General features: G+C 32.5%; 1 protein-coding gene and 1 long non-coding RNA gene across 2 annotated transcripts in view; one reads left to right on the top strand and one right to left on the bottom strand.

Annotated features, from left to right (window-relative positions):
- The window catches only part of LOC128555063 (uncharacterized), a 50,784-nt gene that overhangs the window by 10,218 nt on the left and 19,303 nt on the right, over positions 1-21,263 (bottom strand). The window contains exons 2-3 of the mRNA XM_053536417.1: positions 9,533-9,665; positions 14-307 (exon numbers count right to left, since the gene is read on the bottom strand). Of these exons, the coding sequence (XP_053392392.1) occupies positions 14-307; positions 9,533-9,665 (427 nt within the window). The remainder of the gene's footprint in view (positions 1-13; positions 308-9,532; positions 9,666-21,263) is intronic.
- Positions 17,431-20,543, top strand: LOC128555064 (uncharacterized). Its single transcript, XR_008369779.1, has 5 exons — positions 17,431-17,524; positions 18,122-18,242; positions 18,759-18,901; positions 19,282-19,378; positions 19,827-20,543. It is a non-coding gene; the product is annotated as an uncharacterized LOC128555064 (long non-coding RNA).

Below are 21,263 nucleotides of genomic sequence, written 5' to 3'. Positions count from 1 at the left end.
ACGCGTCATTTACCTGGTTTTGCCCAACTGAGAATTACACCTTCTTTTGCATGACGTACTATATTGTCCAAATAAATGCTCTCAAATTCTTGTGGTATATGCTCAGCTACTTCTAAGCTCATTATCCAATCATATAAGGGCAATCCGTATTGTGGGAGTGTCAAGTCAAGATACTTCACACGCCCCTCGCTGGTTTCCTCGCTGAATGGAGCACCATCATATGCATCGTACCCTTTGAGGAGGCCGGTGTCCAGCAAAAGTTGCTTATAACGCCCTGGTCCATCTCCGAACGAGGCCACATGTTTATCTGAAAGTAGATTTTATTTACTGTTCAATAGCATTTGAAAATTTAAAGTTTAAAACTTATATATTCACCGTAGCCGTAACAGTGTCCGTTAAAGTAACATAATATACGCTGTGACCATTTAAAATTTTATTTGTAATGTACAGTAGGCTGTGATTCATCACTTCTGCGGATCGTTGACGCTATATAACCGACCGATTGCTCATTAATTCTTAAAGCACTTTGTTTTTGGTTTGGCTACAAGAAGTGTATTAGTAGCTATCTTACTCCTCCTGGCGTCCATGTCCGCTTCCACATATTTGTTTCAGTTTTGATGCACATTTACAATATTTCTGTTAAGACTTAATGGATTTGCGTTTAAACTAACTAAAGAAAATAATATATATATCGCATATTTAATTATTCCTCATCCTCATGCACAAGTCAGAATAACTATTTGTTGCCTTCTCGAAACGCCGCTTAACCATGTTTTGTAAATATATACTTTATACTGGATTGAAAGGCAACTAGCAAAAAGTTCATCTGTTTTTACATGTTGCTACAAAACTTCGTAGAAAATATTAATTCAATGATTTAATTCAAATTAAAACAAGTTCTTCCATATAATTCGCCGCATGGAGCTATACACTTGGTGAAATTTTTAACAAATTATATTTTTTTCTATGGTTTGTTAGAATTACTCTTTACTACGAAAGACCGGTGGTGACATTTCAGTTTCAAGAATTCACTTTTTCTGAGTATGAATTCGAAAAGAAGAAATCATGAAGTATTTAAATGAAATCGAGAATTCCTGAAGTGGTATTTCTGAAATCATGAAATCGTAAATAATTGAGTTCTTGAATTCCTTGACAAGAAATACGGAAATCGTAAATTCATGAAGTTGTGAAATATTGAATAAATGAATTCTTGAATTAGCGAAATTCTGAAATATTGAAATCTTCAAAACTTGAAATCGAGAATATTTTTGAACTTGTGAATTACTGAAATATTAAATTAATGGATAATTAAAATATTGAATTTTCGACATGAAATATGGAAATCGTGAATTCACGAAGTTGTAAACTGTTGAATAATTGAAATTTTGAACTTGTGAAATTATGAATTATTGAAATCTTGAATAACTGAAATCAAGAATTTTTGAAATTGTGAATTAATGAAATATTGAATTACTGAATAATTGAAATATTGAATTTCGACATGAAATCGTGAATAATGAAGTTGTGTAATATTGAATAATTAAAATCTTTGTGAAAGAAGAATTTGTGAAACACTGAATCATTAAAACCTTAAATAATGGAAATCAAGAATTCTTGAAATTGTGAATTATTGAAATATTGAATTATTGCAAAATTGAAATATTGAATCATGAAATCGCGAATTATTGAACTTCAGGAATTCAAGAATTTACGAATTCATGAAATCAAGAATTCACTACTTTTGCGTGAAACTTGGAAAAAATGTGAACTATTGAATTTCAAGGATTTACGATTTTAAGAATTTTATGGATTTTGAGTGAAATTTAGAAATCGTGAATTTGTAAATTATTGAACTTCATGAATTCATGCATTCACGATTTCAGGAATTCACAATTTTTGCGTGAAATTTGGAAATTGTAAATTCCTGAAATCGTGAATTTTTGAACTTCAAGAATTCACGAATACAGTATTTCAAAATTTTTGCGTGAAATTTGGAAATTGTGAATTTGTGAATTATTGAACTTCAAGAATTCAAGAATTCTAGATTTTTGTGTGAAATTTTGAAATCGTGAAATTTGTGTAATCATGAAATATTGAATGTTGACATTTTTTGCGTGAAATTTGGAAATCGTGAATTTGTGAAATACTGAACTTCAAGAATTCATGAATTCAAGATTTCAAGAATTCACGATTTCAAGAAATCTCGATTTTGCGTGAAATTTGGAAATCGTGAATATGTAAAATCGTGAATTTTTGAAACCTTGAATTCACGAATTTCAAAAATTCACGATTTCTAAATTTCGCAACTTCTATGTGACATTTTAAAACCATGAACTTGTGAATGTTTGAACTTCAAGAATTCATCAATTCAAGTTTCAAGAATTCACGATTTTTGCGTGAAGCTTGGAAATCGTGAATTCTTGAACTGTAAAATTTCACGATTTCAAGAATTCACGATTTCTAAATTTCAATATTTTTGGGTCAAATTTGGAAATCGTGAATTTGTGAATGATTAACTTGAAGAATTCATGAATTCAAGATTTCAATAATTCACAATTTCAAGAAATCACGATTTTTACGTGAAGTTTAGAAATCGTGAATTTTTGAACTTCAAAATTTCACGATTTCAATATTTTTGGGTCAAATTTGGAAATCGTAAACTTGTGAATTATTGAACTTCCAGAATTCTTGAACTCAAGATTTCAAGAATTCACAATTTCAAGAAATCACGTGAAATTTGGAATTTGTGAAATGGTGAATTTTTGCACTTCAAAATTGTGAAATATTGCATTTGTGAATTCTTGACAGCGTGTAATCTTGAAGTTCAATCATTCACAATTTTACAAATTCACGATTTCCACCTTTCACCCAAAAATCGCCAACTTTTGAAATCGTGAATTCATGAAGTTCAACAATTCACAAAAACACAATTTCTAAATTTCATTCAAAAGTCATGAATTCTTGAAATCGTAAATCCTTGAAATTCGTGAATTTTTCAAAGTTTGAAGTTCAAAAATTCACGAGTTCACAAATTCGCAATTTCCAAATTCGCAATTTCCAAATTTCACGCAAAATTCGCCAACTTTTTAAATCATGAATTCATGAATGCATGAAGTTCAACAATTCACAAACACACAATCTCTAAATTTCATTCAAAAGTCATGAATTCTTGAAATCGTAAATCCTTGAAATTCAATATTTCACATTTTTCACGCAAAAGTAGTGAACTCTTGATTTCTTGAATTCGCGAATTCTTGAATTCCTAAAGTTCAAAGTTCGCGATTTCCTCATTCAACATTTTAAGTTTTCAATAATTCAATATTTCAATAATTCATAATTTTAAGAATTTTTGAATTCTATTATTCAAGATTTCAGTAATATAGAATTTCACAAATTCAACATTTTAATTATTCAGTTATTCAAGATTTCAATTTTGCAATAAGTTACAACTTTATAAATTCCATTTTTATTTCAAAAATTCAATATTTTAATTATTCAATAATTCAATATTTCAGTAATTCAAAATTTCAAAAAAAATCCCGATTTCATTTATTCAGAATTTCACAAGTTTAAGATTTCAATTATTCAATATTTTACAACTTCATGAATTCTCGATTTCCATATTTCATATCGAAAATTCAATATTTCAATTATTCAGTAATTCAATAATTCAGTAATTCAAAAAATTCTCGATTTCAAGTGTTCAAGATTTCAATATTTTAGAATTTCGCTAATTCAAGATTTCAATTATTCAATATTTCACAACTTCATGAATTAACGATTTCCTTATTTCTTGTCAAAAATTCAAGAATTCAGTTATTCACGATTTCATGATTTTACAAATACCACTTCGGGAATTCTAGATTTCATTTAAATACTTCATGATTTCTATTTCATGAATTCATACTCAGAAAAAGTGAATTCTCGAAACTGAAATGTCACCACCGGTCTTTTGTACTTTACCTTTACCTCTCTTAGTACTAAATATATGTGAATTCGCATTGTTTTGCAGTAGAAAATCCTGTTTATTTGTTTCAATTAGACGAGTAGCTAACCTTTTCATGGAACTAATAAAAAAAACAGAAAAAAAGATGAGATATCATTCGTTTGCAGTAAATAAACACTTCAGAATTCACACTACAAAGCCAGCCTGTATAACGTTTTGCAAAAGCCATGAATTTCATTTACAGTTTTCCATGCATAGTCATATTGTTTGCGATGTACTCTTGACGAACAGAATGTTTGACCACTTTTATGAACAAAAGAAGCTAACGCAGACAAAATACAAGAAGAGTCAACACGGCAGTAAGTTCGTCCTGGGCAAATTGTTCCCTTCGTTTTGTAAAAATAACAATTGCTTTTGGTAAAACACAATCTCTTTCCTCATAAGCGGTTTAAAATATTAATGGCATATATTCGAAACGACATTATGATTGTAAGTACCCCTCCACCTCCGCCACACGCACACTCGCCAATAGTGTCTGCAGTTTTGTTGCTTTTTGTGTGTTTTTTTGTTGTTTTTTTTGTTTGTTTGTTTATTTGTTTTTTGATGTAATATGCTTCGTTAAAGCTGCACATCTTTAAAACGGCCTTTAAGAATTTGGTCTTTATCCAAAGCATGACACGCAGGCAAAATGACGTCAGCCTTGCAAGTTTTGTACAGAAAAGATAGTTGAACTACATTGTTAAGCCATCAATATGTTATTCGGTATATTTTTTTCCATGTGTGTTTAAATTAAAAAATGTGCAGTTGTACTACGATATTTGCCACAAGTTCTCTTATATTTTTACTTCTGTGTACACTTTCATTTTTAAGTACTTTTTTTGGCTCTAGGTATAAAACATATTTACAAACTGACTCGATATTTGCATTTACAAACCAGATTGTTATTGTCTAAACTATGAAAAAGATGGAAGTTATAAATCACATCATATGGTGTCTACATTTCGAAAGCTTTTCGTTTACAAGAGCTTGCTGAAAGTTAGAGGCTTTTAATGGGAGAAATTTAAATATCACCAAAAATACTACGAAGATATAGTTTATAAAACTCGGACAATTAAACATTTGCTGAATTTAAACTTGACAAGTATTTGTAAAATGTGTCAAAAATTATCAAAATAAATTATAATGCAAAATCGTGAAGCACAGTACATGTTTGATGATTTATCCGTCTACAGTTAATCGCTATGCTTTCTTATTTGATGGTGAGATGACTAAAATAGTGTTAGATAAAGTTTTTCTTACAAAAATGGACGGAGAAAATGGAATTTTGTCTTGCAGCTTGCTTAGTTATGCCCTTAAAAGTTAGGCTCTTGTTGTTCAGACTTAAGACAAGTTTTTGAGTACATTGGTGAAAATATTACTTAGATGTACCCGATTTTTATGTTTTACCTGGTAATCTTGTCTCTAATATTTTAGCCTTTTTCAGCTGGGAGTGATTTTATTTACAGTATATTGTATAATGTCTTATTTGTTAGGTTGGCATGTGCTAAAGACGTTTAAACTCCCAGTTTCCTTCATATAGGGTAATGACCGTTCCAAGGCAATGCCCCTATTTCCAACTTGCTTTCAGTCCGTCTCGTTCTTTTTGTTGTGTATATTGTCTTGTTAGCGTGTCTTTCCCATATCTCCCCACTACCCCAATCGCCTCATTCAATCCGTTGCACATGCAGTTATGCTCCCTTGCAATTGCTAAATCTCTTATTTTTCCTAGAATAAGTTAGCATGCCCGCCATAACTTTGAATGCTGACCGGCCTAAGGCGGTGTCCTACTGCTGTTTTTCCTGTTTATGTGTGTGTTTATGTGTATTTATGCGTGTTTGCTATGGACGGTGCCCTACATCTTTTTAATGTTGTGCGTGCGTGCGTGCGTGCCTGTGTGCGTGCGTGCGTGCGTGTGTGTGTGCATTCAAAGAATGTTGCGTTCCCTGTTGAATATTCATCCTTGCTCCACCTTTACGCTATATCCGACCCTTTTTGTCTAACTATTGCCTCCCAACCCACGTTTTCCTGTATTTGCAAATTCATAATGTACTTATTCTTAATTTTTTGAAGCAACAAATCTACAATATTTTTCTGTTTCAACTTCTTTTTTCTTGGGCCTTTTTTGCGATGCTTAGCTCTGTGGCTGTGTTTGTGGTGCTTTGTGATTCCCGAAAATCTACCCTTACATTTTGTATTTTAAAAACTTATATATGTATGGATACACAGTCATTTAACATCTGCACTTGACTGATTATGATACAGCTTTAAGAATAAGTATACAGAATCACTGCTATTGCTTTTAAGTACATGTGGAATTAATTAGGCCGAAAAATATAGATGACTTTACAAAGCGATGCGAACTTCTGTTCACTTCAGGACATGGTAAACCGAAGTCGGTATGCAATGCAAGTCATTTCTTCAGGATACAAATGTATAGCATTGAGTTTTATGGGTTGTTTAAAAGGTTTTATAGCAGTTATGAAGCATTGAACAGTTAAAAACGTCTTTTTGCTGACAGTATCTGCTGTTTAGGGGCGTGCTATCATAGTATCGTGTCGCATATTTGCTATGAAAATTTCAAACCGTACAGCATAGAAAAATGCTAATGAGATATGATGAAAGAGATTATGTTCTATAAAAACGGTATTTATATTTACAATCCAAAGAGAAGAATGAGACCAGGACTAAGTGACTGCCGTGGTACTTTGTTGTGTCTTTTGATGTATTTTGTACAATTTTGTCTGCATCAGTTATTTATAAAAGTGGTAATGCATCGTGTTTGTCAAGAGCACTTCGCAACAGTATGGCTATGCATGGCAAACTGCCAATGAAAATAAGGGCTTTAACGAGAACATCACTTAAGGATTACGTTATGATTCAACATTTGCTTTTGAATGAGTTATGATGACTTAAATGCTAACATAAACGTTGTACAGACTGACTTTGCGAGTGGATTCAGAATGTTTAAGCACTGTAAACGAATTATAAGTACGTAACTTATTTGTCAGGGCACTTAAGAGATTGGTATCGGGAGACAGAAGCAGATTGCTAGTATTTTATGATTAGTTTATATATTTCAGATTATACTTTAAAGCATAGTCACGTGAATCATGTTCAAAATTGTGCGATATTCTGCTCTTACGTTTTTTTATCTTCAAGCGACATTGAGTAATGCTTATAACTTCATAGCCATTTAGACTGACTATTAAAAGTTTGACGTGAAACACATGTGATTTCATTTAAAATTTTAAATGTATTATCAACGTAGTTAAAGTAAGTATTATGCACATCATTCGGAATGTATATTATAATTATAATTTTAAAGTGTCAATACCTTTAACAGAACGCTTTTTAGACAGACTTTTATATAAAAGCGATTTAAGACGGGTATCAATCTCTCTTACCAGTATCAATGGAAGTTTTGACTTGCCTCGCTGGAAAGTGTTACAACCATAAGTCACTATATTAATTGTGTAACTTAGGTGGTGCGTAATTAAATCGATTTTCAACGTAAGTGGGATTACAGGTTTTGAACTGTTTCGTAAACAGAACACTGCTTTTTTCACGAGCCGCATTTAAGATTTGAAAACAATTATTCATTTTTCTATTCACCTATCAAACTGTTTGTCAATTATATGTTGTTAACAATAGAGTGACGATGTCATTACTGTAACATGTGTTATAGAAGTCGCAACTTGACCGCGATGGTTGACGTTAGGCTGATTATTCATATCGATCATTTCATTAGAGAAATAAGGGGTGCTTAGGGTAGCCTTGTATATTTATATGCAATTAGTTTGTATACAGTGCAGTATGCAAAGAGATGAAGCGTTATACGTACACACGTTTTCAATAATAGATTGTACCTCTTATTATATTACAAAGGTCATCCATCGGAGTAAAGTTGCGTCAACTATAACTAAGAATTATGTTTATCAACACATAATGAGTTCGAAAGCATTGATGCGATTACTAAACTTTGAACCTAATAGGTATGATTAAAGCGATGTTAATCCTTTAATAAAATTATTATGACGTCTCATTATCCATCTTTAAAGCTTCAAATAATGTGCTAAATTTTTTTTGCAGTCCATGATCTTACAAATTCAAGTGACAGATATTTTGAATTCAATTGTGTTTCAATGTCCTTATTATCAGCTAAATAAAGCTTACCTGCAAATATGAGAAATTTGAAAGAAATTTCGTTTTAAGTAACTGTACAGAAAATATTAAAAGGCATTGGTATTAAATTGGGAAAGTTATTCATCCTTTAGTTTAAATGTAGTTTCTGTAGACTACGGAAAAATGATTGAAAGTTTAGAAATATAGAAGCAGTTCTATTCTGTTTTAGTCATGCAGTCTAATTTGTAAGAATAATAGGCGCGTAATGTCAAATACATATAGACGAGCGAGGTGTTCACATTAAAAGGCCCCATGTGCACAAACTTTTTTAGTATAAGCTGAGATTGATAAATAAACTTTTCACTTTCATCTTAATTGCATGTAAAAAAAAATATATGTTAAGTTTAAATTGATGTTAAGTGACTGTTCAGTGTAGGTGGGCATTCTCAAATCCGGCCGAAAACGAAAAATGTTTTGTGAACATCGGGCCTGATATTACACTGACCATATTGGGAGACGAATCTGATTACACTGTTTGTTTTGTTTTTTGTTTTTTTTTTCGAATTTTCTTATTTCTCTCTTAAGACTATCCGTCTATACTCAACATGGAAAATAAGTGGAACTGCCGATTGTTGCAAGCAAGCTAGACGATTTTTCTACCAAGGCCCGAATCAGTAGTTGTTGAGAATGTGCCTGGATTTGCTTGGTACAACCCCATTTACGTTCCTAAGCGACGCTTTTCTTTATATCTAACACGGCATGACCTGGTTTTGGGTTCCATGATAGGCAGTTCATTTAAACCACGAACATTTTACCGCTGATGTACTTTTTAATTTGTCGGGCCTTTTAAAGCGTTTAGCTATTCATTTTCCTCCTTTAAATGCTAGGAGTAGAGGAATCTACAGTGTCAAATTTAATATATATCTACGCAAGCAAGTCTTCGCTGTAGAAGTGGTTACTTTTTCTAAGATGTGTTCCGTGTTAATCTTGCCGTGCTTGATGCTATTACTGCTGTCTGGAAATGTTGTTAGGACCTGTTGCCCAATCCACATGTTTGTTGAAATGTTAATTGCAATAATATATAATCAATGAAATATGTAATTTTAGAACAAAATGTTAATATTAGAAGTGACCTGGCTGGCCATCGGTGCAGTTGCGATCCTTAAATGTGTGCCTGTATATGTTTGTGAAGTCTTTACTGTCTGTTGTTTATTCACATTAACTATGTATTTTTATGTAATTTGTTATCATCATACATCAATAAATACACTTTATTGTAGTTTTTTTTTAAGAAGAATGTCTATTTTGTTTGATTTTTGTCAAAGTGTATTAAGGCCTTGATCTCTACAAGTGGGATATTCCTATACGTAATTAGCGCTTTATTGAAAATAATAGGAAATTGAGCAGAGAACTTTGAAACCTTACGTTTTAAAAGAATGGCCAATAGTGGAACTAATTCTTTATCAGTACTATGTTCCCCCGAGTTTTCCACACTAGTCTGAGCACACCACCCGCCTGTCGAAGACACTTTTTGCTTCCTATGTTTCTGTGTTGCCTCCTGAAATGTAGCGTAAAAAGAATATAATATACCGGTATGTAAACTACTTAAATCGATCTACATTATATCAGCTCTTTGTTCACTTAAAACTTGAATTCTTAAAACTGCAAAATATTTCCTTCGTTTATCAGAAGATTAATAACAACTAATCAAATGAGAAAAGGGCAACGAAATATCAATAAAGCTCAAGATAGATAATAATAATAATAATAAGAACACAAGATATAAATAAATACATCTTGATCTAAAACGACAACGATTATGTGATTGAAAGAAATATTTTACATAATCCAGGCGGTGGGCGGGGTTTGAGGATGGGGTTGAGTAATCAGGAAATGCCTTTAATTTTTATTTCATTGTTCTTTGTATGATTAAAAGCTTGGATCGTACATGCCATTTTTCACTGACATTACAAGTTTAAAGAAAATGATGTTATATTAGTACACCTAAAACCATTCTGCATTTTGTATTTGCCATCTTTTATGAATGGCATTGTTAAGCCTTTAGCACGATAAGGTACTAACATGTGGTCGTTTCTGAGGAAATGCAGCTTCATAGTTTTAATGAAATGCAAGAAACCCAATTGGAAATGTCGCGCTATTTACAAAGTGAAAACCAATGCTCATCGCATCGATTTTATCGTACTATGGAAATACCGCGAAGTCAGTGAGGCTATTTATTTAAAAGGGTTATAGATAATGATGATTCATCAGCACGTAGCAAGAGTACTTTTACACCTCCTTATTTTATCGAAGCCAATATAAACTTTTCACACGTAAAGATACCTGTCAATCAGAAATACAACATAAAGTTGAAGGAAAGAAAAGCAATTACGTACTAACAATCTGATGGCAATGCTGTTATCAATTAAGCAGACAAAGATGGAGGCATAGTTATAATCAATAAGATTTATCATTAACTCTCAATTCTAGATTTCAATGTTTTAAGATAAAACACTTTACATTGAAGCTGATAAAACATGTTCTTAAATAGCATTTAAAAAAAATTAAAGATTAATTTAGGAGATAAATTAGCAGGAAAGATCATTTATTAAACTTTGTATTCTAACCCAGTATGATTTATGGTTTGCCTAAGATTCATAAAAGTAAAGATAAATGTATTGAATAAAATACTAAATATATAATCCGTACCATGAAAAATCCAACATAGTGCATTCAGGATCCATAATTCGCTAATTATTTCTCTAATTACAATAGACTGTGAAAGCGAACAACAAGGATTATGACAAGACTGTGTGGATGCTTATTCTGGTCTGGATCCATGCTAGTTCTTAACAAAAATGACTCTAAAACTATCATTCAGATTGGAATTAAAAAAAGCATTTAAATCTCCTAAAGAGACACTACTTCAAAAAGAAAAATCAAACCACATAAAGGCGCAATGCCTTACGAATTTACATACAACACTAACACCCTGAACTATGTTCGATTATCAGAAATAATTTACCTTTAATAATGTTAGACACTAAAACGAAAGAGGTACTCGCAATTTCAAACTAATCAAAAGCAAACGGCAACCACCACACCTTAACAAAACTATTGAAAAAAAAAACAAACGATTTACAATAAAGTCTAATAAAAAGAAAAAGTGGAAACTCCACAGGTCGCTCAACACAACAAAAACGCAAATGTTGCAGGCTTGGATTCATTGAGCCTGTCCATGGACGGTAGTGAAAATGCATGCTACTGTCCATGCCCTCTAGCCCCGGGTTGAGCAGAACTCAACATTTACACATGTTAAAAGTACAAAAAACAATTTAGAGACATCCGCAGATGTGTTCATACGGCGGTGCACATGGAACCTTCAATGCTACACTAGTGTGTAATTCCAAGAAAAGCGGCGAATTGTCCCCAGTTAAAATAATGGGTTTGCCCTAAACGAGAAAACAATGAGCAGAACAAAACAAACTGGAATTTAGAAAGGGGATCTGAGGTTATGGAGCCTGCATATCACAGGAACTGCCAAAAGACAAAATTAAAAAACAGGCATCATATCCAAGGGGTGATTATACAATACCCAAAGCTATAAAAGCGGGAGTATTGGAACCACCCAGGCCGAAAGACATTTCACTGTTACAAAATGAGAAAGACCTAACTGTTGTCTATGCAACCATATAAAAGTAAGTAACTGCATCCATTTTAGCGGAAAAACATTCTTTGCAAATGAAAACTTGTCTTGGGACATTGAAAATGAAATGTATGTAATCACCTGCAACGGATGTGGAGAGTTTTATATTGGCAAAACTGACGATATATTAAGAACTAAAAGAACTAACCACACACAACAAATTAGAGATAATTCAGCTAACCAAATTCCGCTAAGTAACCATAAAGATATTTTCAGTAATAAAGATCCGAAGTTTCAAATCTATATGTGTGTGTGTGCGTCTGTGTGTGTGTGTGTGTGTGTGTGTGTGTGTGTGTGCGTGCGTGATTTATTGGCTGTTGGAGATTCAGTATAATTAGTTAGTATGCCAAATGCCAGTTGGCTACCTAACCTCAAGTTACAGCAAGTACAAACATTTTTGCATAAAAAGGGTCTACAGCATGTACTACATAGAAACCTGATGATTCAAATTATTGCGCATTTTGAAATATTCAAGATGGCCACCAAGAAGACCGCAAAAAAAGCAAAATTGACTTATCTCTCAAATTAACGAAGATTTTGACAGGAGTATTAATTTATATATATATATATTTTTTTTTGTTGCTAGAGGTAACAAGATAAACATTAAATGTATATTTAAAAAAAATAAAGCAAAATCAATTGAAACATCCAAAATGGCTATCAAAATGGCTGCAAAAACGGAACATTTATATATTTTGCATAAGACACTCTAAATGTGCAGGTTTTGCTACCGTATATGTTTACTTCTAATAAATGCTTCTTAAAAACTGTATAACAAAGAGGTTGATAAATTAAATATATGTTAAAGAATGCATGTTAATCAGAAATAAAATGCCCTGAAAAATTCAACTCTTTCCTAACTTTAAAATGTAATAATGTGCATATAAATATTAAGTATCCATTATCATTTGTGTATGTAAATGTGTCTCTGTCATAGTGTTTTGAGTCTGTAAATGGCCAAAGGAGTACTGTTTGCTGATTATGCCAATACACTTGAAACTTAATAAAATGGATGTTCATATTCAAAAGCATTACATTTGAACACAAAACATATAAGAATGCGGTATGTTTCTACAATTAACAACACACAATGACTTTGAGACGCCCCAGCTATACCTTGCGTTATTTGATTCAATAAGATAATGGTTATGCATATGCATAATAGGTAAGGTCAATGGTGGAAATTTGAATGTACTAAACGAAACGTGACTACTGTTCATGAAGCTCATATTCAAATAAGTTTAATTCAGATATTTGTTTCCGTCGCTGGATAAGAATAGCAAAGGTATGTTTGTCTTTAAGTTGTTAAAAGATAAATAAATTTGTCCAATGATAAAAAGGTTCATTGAATTTTACTTAGCAACACGCCAAAGTAGACTGACGTTGATGTAATGTTAAAGGTTAACATGGCTCTGTTAAACAACAAACCCTTGCGGCTTGTCAACTATTTCTGTGTCTCTCCCATACCGATAATGGTGTTTGATGATTGATAGTTTCGAAATAAATTCCAGAAATATTTGATGAAAACGTTGCTATAATCTTGTTATCGGTGGAAGCAGGTAATAACATTTCATTCTTATAAATGTGCGCTGTGAATCTTTATGGGATGAGTTACAGCACAAGCTACACTTGCATAGGTATCGGCGGTCACGCGTCAAATATCAAAGAAGGATTAGATCAGATTTGATGATTAATGATTGGCAAAAACAAAAATACCTGATTAAATCTCGCAAGAATGAAATAATTGCCATATATGGATATGAATTTTAAGGCATTGAGAGTTTATCAAATTTCGTCTCAATGTTACAGAATTCAAATACCTTATCATTATGCTGCCTTAATATCAGAACATTATTATTAAAATACGTTATACATAGTTTGTTTTTCCAAAGAAAAGCTATCAAACGATTTATATGTGTGGCACTTCGAAGTCTCTGTCAGAATCGCTAAATAATCATCTGCATCACTCAAATATGTTTGCAATAGCCTGTGTCCGTCTTGTTCAGAGGTACAGGTTTTATGGTAGTTACAGAATATTGTGCAGGCAAGGTAGGCCACAGAACACCGGAATGTTGCAAATGTTTATTCTGATACATAACCGAAACAGATAAGGGGATGTATGTTGTCTTCCGGGCGGGACTGTCGTCGGTACAAGATTTTACAAGTTTAGATATTTGCCCTATCAAAAACTGGTGGCCTCAAAGGTTGGAGGGTTTTGGTCCAAAGCATATGCGTGTCTCAGTATGTATGCTCTTCTGACTTCTCATAGGAAGAGTTTTATGTAGGTGAAAATGATTGTAGTCTGCGTATCTATGAACGGTTTTCTTTGCAAAATTTGATACCAAGATGTCATATCTGATATACTTTTAGTCCATCCATAACCTAACTGGCTGCAATGGAACAGCTTCTTCATAAACCTTGTTCATACCTGCATCAACATGACCAATTCCGTCCAGATTGAGCTGCTTTGCAAGATCTGTCTTTCCAATGTCACTTAGCTTGGAAAAATTATCACATCCAGACAAAAAGGAAATGATCAGCTTATAACTATGACAAAATATGAATGTTTTATGTACTTAACATGTTGCAGATTTCAATTTCGTCTACCGAGAACAAGATTTTTCATCAGTATTTATATCCTGCACCCTTCAGCCTGTGTTTGTCATGTCTATATGGTATACACGTGATTGTGTGATGCTACTCTGTTGATGATTAACGAGGTTCCAATGAGAGAAATAATTTTCAAGCACCACGGAGACAATGCTGTGAGGTTGCCTGTAAGCTTCGGTCACAAGTTGACAACCACAGGCTCCTTCAAGATGTAAATGGGAGTTGTCATTAATAGAGTAGATTGAAAGACTAGCCAGAAGGAATCTGATGTCAGCAGTTGATGTGTAAGCAGACTTTGCGACAGTGACATGTGATAACAGATTCATATCTTATATGACTGTCTGTGTAAGATAGAGTTTTACCAAACCTGAGGGGCAGCATGAGATGGAAAACAGAGCACCAGCGGGGATTCTATCCATGCTGTCCCGAGGGTTGGGAAATCACCTACCTAACTCAGGTTGACATGTTAGATCATTTTCTTGCTTACTGTTAATATCCCTTCAACATTTTTTAAAGAAACCATAGCTTAAAAATGGGTTAGACACTAGAATACGATGTCAAATTACGACGTCAATATTCCTAAATTTTCTCTCGCCCGTTTTCCTCCGTATGGTGGCATTCAGTTATTACAGTCCAGCTCTAAGCAGCTTATATCCTGTCTAGATGCAATACTGTTGAGAAATTGTGTGACGTCTGAAATGCAGCCGCTGTGAAACAAGTGAAACGATGATGCATTCCAGAAAACTTGGATATGTAGTTTGGACATGAAGTTTATTTGCTGCCTGCTATGAAATGAGCTAAAAAGGTGGTCAAATATCAGAGTTGATATTTGGACATGAAATGGGACAAAAAAAAACTGATCAAATAATGTCAAAAAAAAATCACTGACACTGGAATCGTTCAATGAGACTGTTAAGAGCACACATACAGACAAGCATATGATGGAGTTGTTTGGACCAAGGCCCTTCAAATGTTGATGCTATCAGTTTTAGACAGAGCAAGGATCTAACTCTCAAGAAGCTTGTACCGACTACAATCCTGGAAGACACCCCCCTACCGACTTGCCGTAAAAATGTTGCTGTCAAAAATAAGGCGAAGGATGTAAATGAAATATTCAGTGATGTAGGTCATGATTCTAGTGATTCTGACGGAGAATACGACAACTTAACAAATATATACATGCCGATCTTCCAATAGCTCTTTTAAATGTCAAAGGAAGTATATCTTACATAAATAACTCTGTGTACTTTTTAACACACATAATTTGAAGATAGAGCAATGACCGGTTTATCTATATGATAACATAGTAATGACACTTGATAAATTATGACTAGCATTTAAAGCAAATTTATCACAAATCATATCTATTTTGTATACACTCCATGATTGAATTGTTACGCTTGTGAATTGGACTATCAATTTTATCCATCTCTATGTTATGAAATTACTGAGAAAATATTTAAAGTGTTGTAAACATTTCTAATTATTAGAAGTACCCATGTACGGTAGCAAAAAAATCTGCACATGTACAGGGTTTAATAAAATATATAGATATTTTGCATTTTGGCAGCAATTTTGACCTCCATTTCGGATTTTTCAAAAGAATTATTTCTTCCTTAAGATATACACTTGATGTTTTTCATGTTACCTGTAGCAATAAAAATTATAAATTCATTGCAATCCTGTCATAATCTCCTGTGATTTAGGAAATATGTAAATATTGCAATATATACTGCCATATTGTCGGCCATCTTGAATATTTCAAAATGCTAAATGATAACAAAGTTCCATTATCCAGTTTCTATGAAGGTACTTGTTGTAAAACCTTTTTCATATAAAAATATTTTGTGCATCTCCAATTTTGGTTTTTTAGGCCGGCATACTAAATGTGCATTTCTTTCATCTAAAAGGTTTAGATTTGAGCTTGAAAAACATTTGCGCGCACAGAGAGGCCCATAACACATGCAATCGTTCTTAATGCCCTTTTGATAATGTTCTTACGTGCCAGTATAAGTCACATATTTCAAATATCCGTTAACCAAGTATTTCAGTAATATTTTCTAAATGACTTTTTTATAATAAATGTTGATTTTATGTAAGACTGAAACGCTAACAATATTTATAATGTTACGTGTTGCGGTAAATTATTGTACTCATGCAAACATCTCCAAACTATATATTTCAATTTTCTATTTCTCTGAATTGTAAAGGTGTGGTGATGAACATTTGTTTATACTAAATAAACATCTTGCAAGGGTAGCCAGGAAATCCCTGGACATTAATTGTCAAATAATATTCTCTGAATTTTCGGCCACGACACATCTCATATGTAATTTTGGCTAACATAGAAAATGATGACTTAGTCTCGTTTGTTTGTCTTTAATTTGAAATGCAAGTCGTAATAAGGTAAGACAGATATACCGGTGATTAGGGACTGGCTTCTTTAATAAGGAAGTCGCATTGTGTGTTTTTAAAATGGTTCTAGCCATGGTTTTCACGTCTGTCTAGTATACGATTAACTTCAATGACAATTTTAGAGGGTAAATATCAAACGCTAGATATGCATTTATAACGATTTTGGGTGGGCGTCAAAACCTGGAAGATAATGACGTTTTGAAATGATTTATGATTTTCGCCTTGGCGGCATCCTTTACCAGTCTTAATATTTTAACCACTACTTTGTACATTAAAAACTCAACGCTGGTGAGCAATGCCGCCATATTCAGAAATGAAAAAAAACGTCCGTCTCCGAGACACATTTTTATCCCAAATTACACCAGCCTCGATTTCGGCAAAATGACGTTGAAGTTGACGTCACTTAATTAGATATTTGTTTTCATTAATTTGTTTTTCAAGCAACAGCCATTAGTGTTAATCCATAATATCGGACGAAGATTTTTAAGTCTTTAAAACATTTCAACATTTAGTTATCGCACTAGTGAAATATCACAAACCTAATGAGTGAACTAGCGGATTGTTTCCCTTTGAAATCAACACGCCATTGTCATACATGTCTGAAACTGGGTCAGAGAATACATGCAGTTATTGCTCTGAATATACGCGGGTATTTAAAGTGCATGGCGGATTTATTAATTGTTATGGTAAGTGTTAATTTTCATTATAAATTTATTCGTAATTGGAGGCAAAACAGAATGGACAGACCGCTTCGTTTGTTGACGTATCAAAGATAAAACTTTGCAGCGAAAAATAGTGCCAGTGTTGACATTTCGATTCGACAGTCTGCTATCAGATACGTTTAATATCTTTTCTGTGTATTTGTCAGTTTTCATGATGGCAGAATATACCTGCAGCCAAGACAGTCAGACATCTACTATGTTAAGTACATTCTGTATAAAACTTTCTATTTAGAACTTGTAAAGAGGTAAATGAACAGGAATATTACAAGATAGGTTTGAACTGTCACAGATGTGAACAGTTTAATAAATACATGGTCATTATGCAGAGTAGAATCTATGACAATTGAAAATTATAGTACAATAACACAGGAAAAGTGGTGTTTTGAATTGTCACTTTTTGTGTAATAGCAACTAAAATAGACCTCCTGAAAATTTCTTAAAAAATCTACATGCAAATTAAAATAAAAACCACTTTTTTCATTCTCACTACTGCCATTACTGGTAGTCAGCATGCTGGTAGGCTACTAAATGAATGAGACATTCTTTGTTTATATTTTTCAGGATAACCTCCAGCAGTAAGAAATATAAAGGCTCACTGCAGTTTTGACTATGCTCAACAAGTATTGACCCCATACTATGCTCAGCAAGTAGGGCCCTTGTATTTCTGTGAATCCTCATGCAGGTATAATATTTTGAAGTTAGTGTTTACATTCATATCAGTGTCAGTATCCTCAAATGCACTTTTTCAATATCAGTTTTAACTATGAAATTCCATATATCACTAAATTAAATTCCATAGTCTTCAAACAAATCATGACTCTATGAATAAAAGCTACAGGCCTGCAGTGCACATTTTACATTGGAATTATAGTGACACCTTTGCAGAATATTGTCAAGTGAAATTATCTAAAGGATGTTGTGTTTTGTTAAGACTAGATTTTACTAATTTCTGTGGGTTTTTTCACTTAACTTTCTGTAAATCCCTGAAATTGGGTTGAAAATACTGCATTGCTTTATAATAAAGATGCTATATCATAAGCACTGTGAATTGGAATTCAATTAAATTTTGATAAATACAGGTTGATGTGAAGCATTATCTATAAGAAAGGATGAACTGTTTGGTCAGTGTTGATTCACTCCATTTTTGATGAGAATTTATTACATTTCTTATAAACTGTTCTTGTTTTTGTATGAAAAGTACAGTACTGCTGTTGGAAGAGGAGCAAACAGTGTCGTATCTATGGTCCACCATCACTTCAAGCATCATGGCTATGGAGAAAAGAATGTTTCATTACATATGGACAATTATAGTGGACAAAATAAGAAAAGTGTTGTAATAAGGTAAGAATTCCCAATAAATAAAGAAATATTTATTAAGCACATAGAATTTGATGTTGAAATATTTAATGTTACAATGTGTTCATACACTTCAGTTTGGAAAGTCACTAGTTTCCAGTTTATATATATACTGTGCATAATTTTATGTAAATGAAAAATAATATCTCCACTGATAAACATTGAATTACAGTTTGAATATTGCATACTTACACAATATACCGTATTAAGACTTTGGTGTGTATGTAAGAAAATTAACTGTGTAGCTGGCATTTATTTGTTTTAATAACGTGATGCTACATGTATGTTATATTCTAAGGACTCACTATTGCTACTTAGAAGATTTTGTTTAAGAATTCATTGTTTAAATATACGCTTTATTTTAGCTATGGAATGTGGCTTGTTATGATGGGTCTACATGATGACTTGGAGTACAACCTGATTGAGGCCCGGCATACAGAATTCAGTTCTGAACATGTTTAGGTATATTTGGCTTGAGCCTCTTTAATCAATTATGTTTCTTATTAATAATCAAGTATTGATAAAACTTGCTGCAGAGATCATGTCTGCAAAGAGGCCACTTACATTAAAATACCACATTTTCTGTTTTGTTTGTGTTGTTAAAGAGTGTCTAGCTCACTGCAAGCAAGTTAAACAGAAATAACATAATTCTAATAAAGTAACTGTTTTTTCTTAACCAGGTTAAAGAACTATTTGTTAAAATGAGATCAAAATCATGACCTTTACTTGATATAGAATATGTGCGATGGTTGAATTTTTTCATGAAAAGAAGTTGTCATTACTGTAATAAATTCTAAAATGTTATTTAATGTAATTATGTGTGGGCTGTCTTTTGGACAGCTCTTGTTCAGGATTGAAGAAAAGGTTATGTGTTCTTTGTCTTAAATATTTGATACATTTATCATTACAGAATGTCTTCTGCATGACCTGGTATAGTATTCTTGAAGGATTATAACTTCAACACAGAGACGGAAATTAATATTTTTAGGCAGGGGGTTGGCATGACAGGCAAATTCACCAACCCTATTACCATTCCTGAGTTGGATGCCAGTCGACAGTGGTACCTGTATAATGAAATAGCGCCCCTTTGCAGTAACAGCAATGTATGCTCAAAACCAGCAGTGCCAAAGCCATTCAAATTGAGAACTCAAGTCATTTAAAACGAAGAATGAATGGAAAAAAGTGTTTAACATTTAAAGTAATACAGAGAAAGCGCTCTGAAATTTTGATTAATTTGAAAGTGTTTTTCATTTTTTGAAGATGTACTAGATCCAAATTCCATATATTTGAAAAAGAACAAATGTTACATACAGTTTATGTAAACATTGAATTAACAACTTTATGGTGTCAACAGTACTATGCATTTGTTAAATGTTGACACACAATATACATGTAAGGCTGAACACAGTATAAATGTGAAATTCCTCTAAAACACTGGAAGATTTTTCAACAATAATTGTAACATAATATGATAGTAATGTACATTTTTTTCATTATGACAGTTGGATTATATAGATCTACGAATATTTTCTGCTGTATTTAAACTGCATGTAATCATTTCTGTCGGCAGTATCATGTTCATTTTCCCTTTTCATGAACAATTAATTTAACCTGTATGAAATCACAATATATGTATAATTTGTAAAACATACATTGAATTTAGTTTTTATATGCCTAATTATATATCATTGCCGTTAGTATCATCTAACTCTTTTAATATGATGAAGACATTTAATAAGGCGGTTTTCTTAAACTATTACTGTGTGTTAAATGAGATTATGTAGTATTATGTTTACGGAATTAACTGCGTAACCATGGAAACATTTTTCTGTTGTTCTATATTATGTCTTGAAAAAAAAACAAAAAAACATTGTTTGAAGAACACATCAGTGATGCATTTTTTTATTTTTACATGTAATGGTAAATGCTGAAAGTGTTCTACAATAACTTAGCAAAAACGTCATTGTTGTCTCATTGAAGTATATACTGCAACTCCATTGTAACCATAGCAACAGAAATATATTGTATTATTTATGAATAATGATCTTCACAAACAAATTACCTATGTTATTTTTCTAAAAAAAAATGACCTAAATTGTTTTCTTTTTTCCATAAAAAAACAGACATAGCAAATATTCTCATTTTTATCTCCGTTTCCATGGCAACCCTTTTTTTTAGCCTCAAATTATAGGCGTTGCTTAGGGTTATATCTTAGCATATGTTAATGTTAATTATACGTTTTGATGTAATTGTTATAAGAGATGTTCGTGTTTCCATAAAGAAAATCAATCGGTTGCCATGGCAACAGCAGAATTTCAAATGAATTATAATATGAGATTTTGCATTC

Source organism: Mercenaria mercenaria, unplaced genomic scaffold (genome assembly GCF_021730395.1).
Source record: "Mercenaria mercenaria strain notata unplaced genomic scaffold, MADL_Memer_1 contig_994, whole genome shotgun sequence".
Taxonomy (NCBI): Eukaryota; Metazoa; Mollusca; class Bivalvia; order Venerida; family Veneridae; genus Mercenaria; species Mercenaria mercenaria.
The sequence above is the reverse complement of the archived record's forward strand: the minus strand, read 5'-3'. Positions and strand labels throughout refer to the sequence as shown.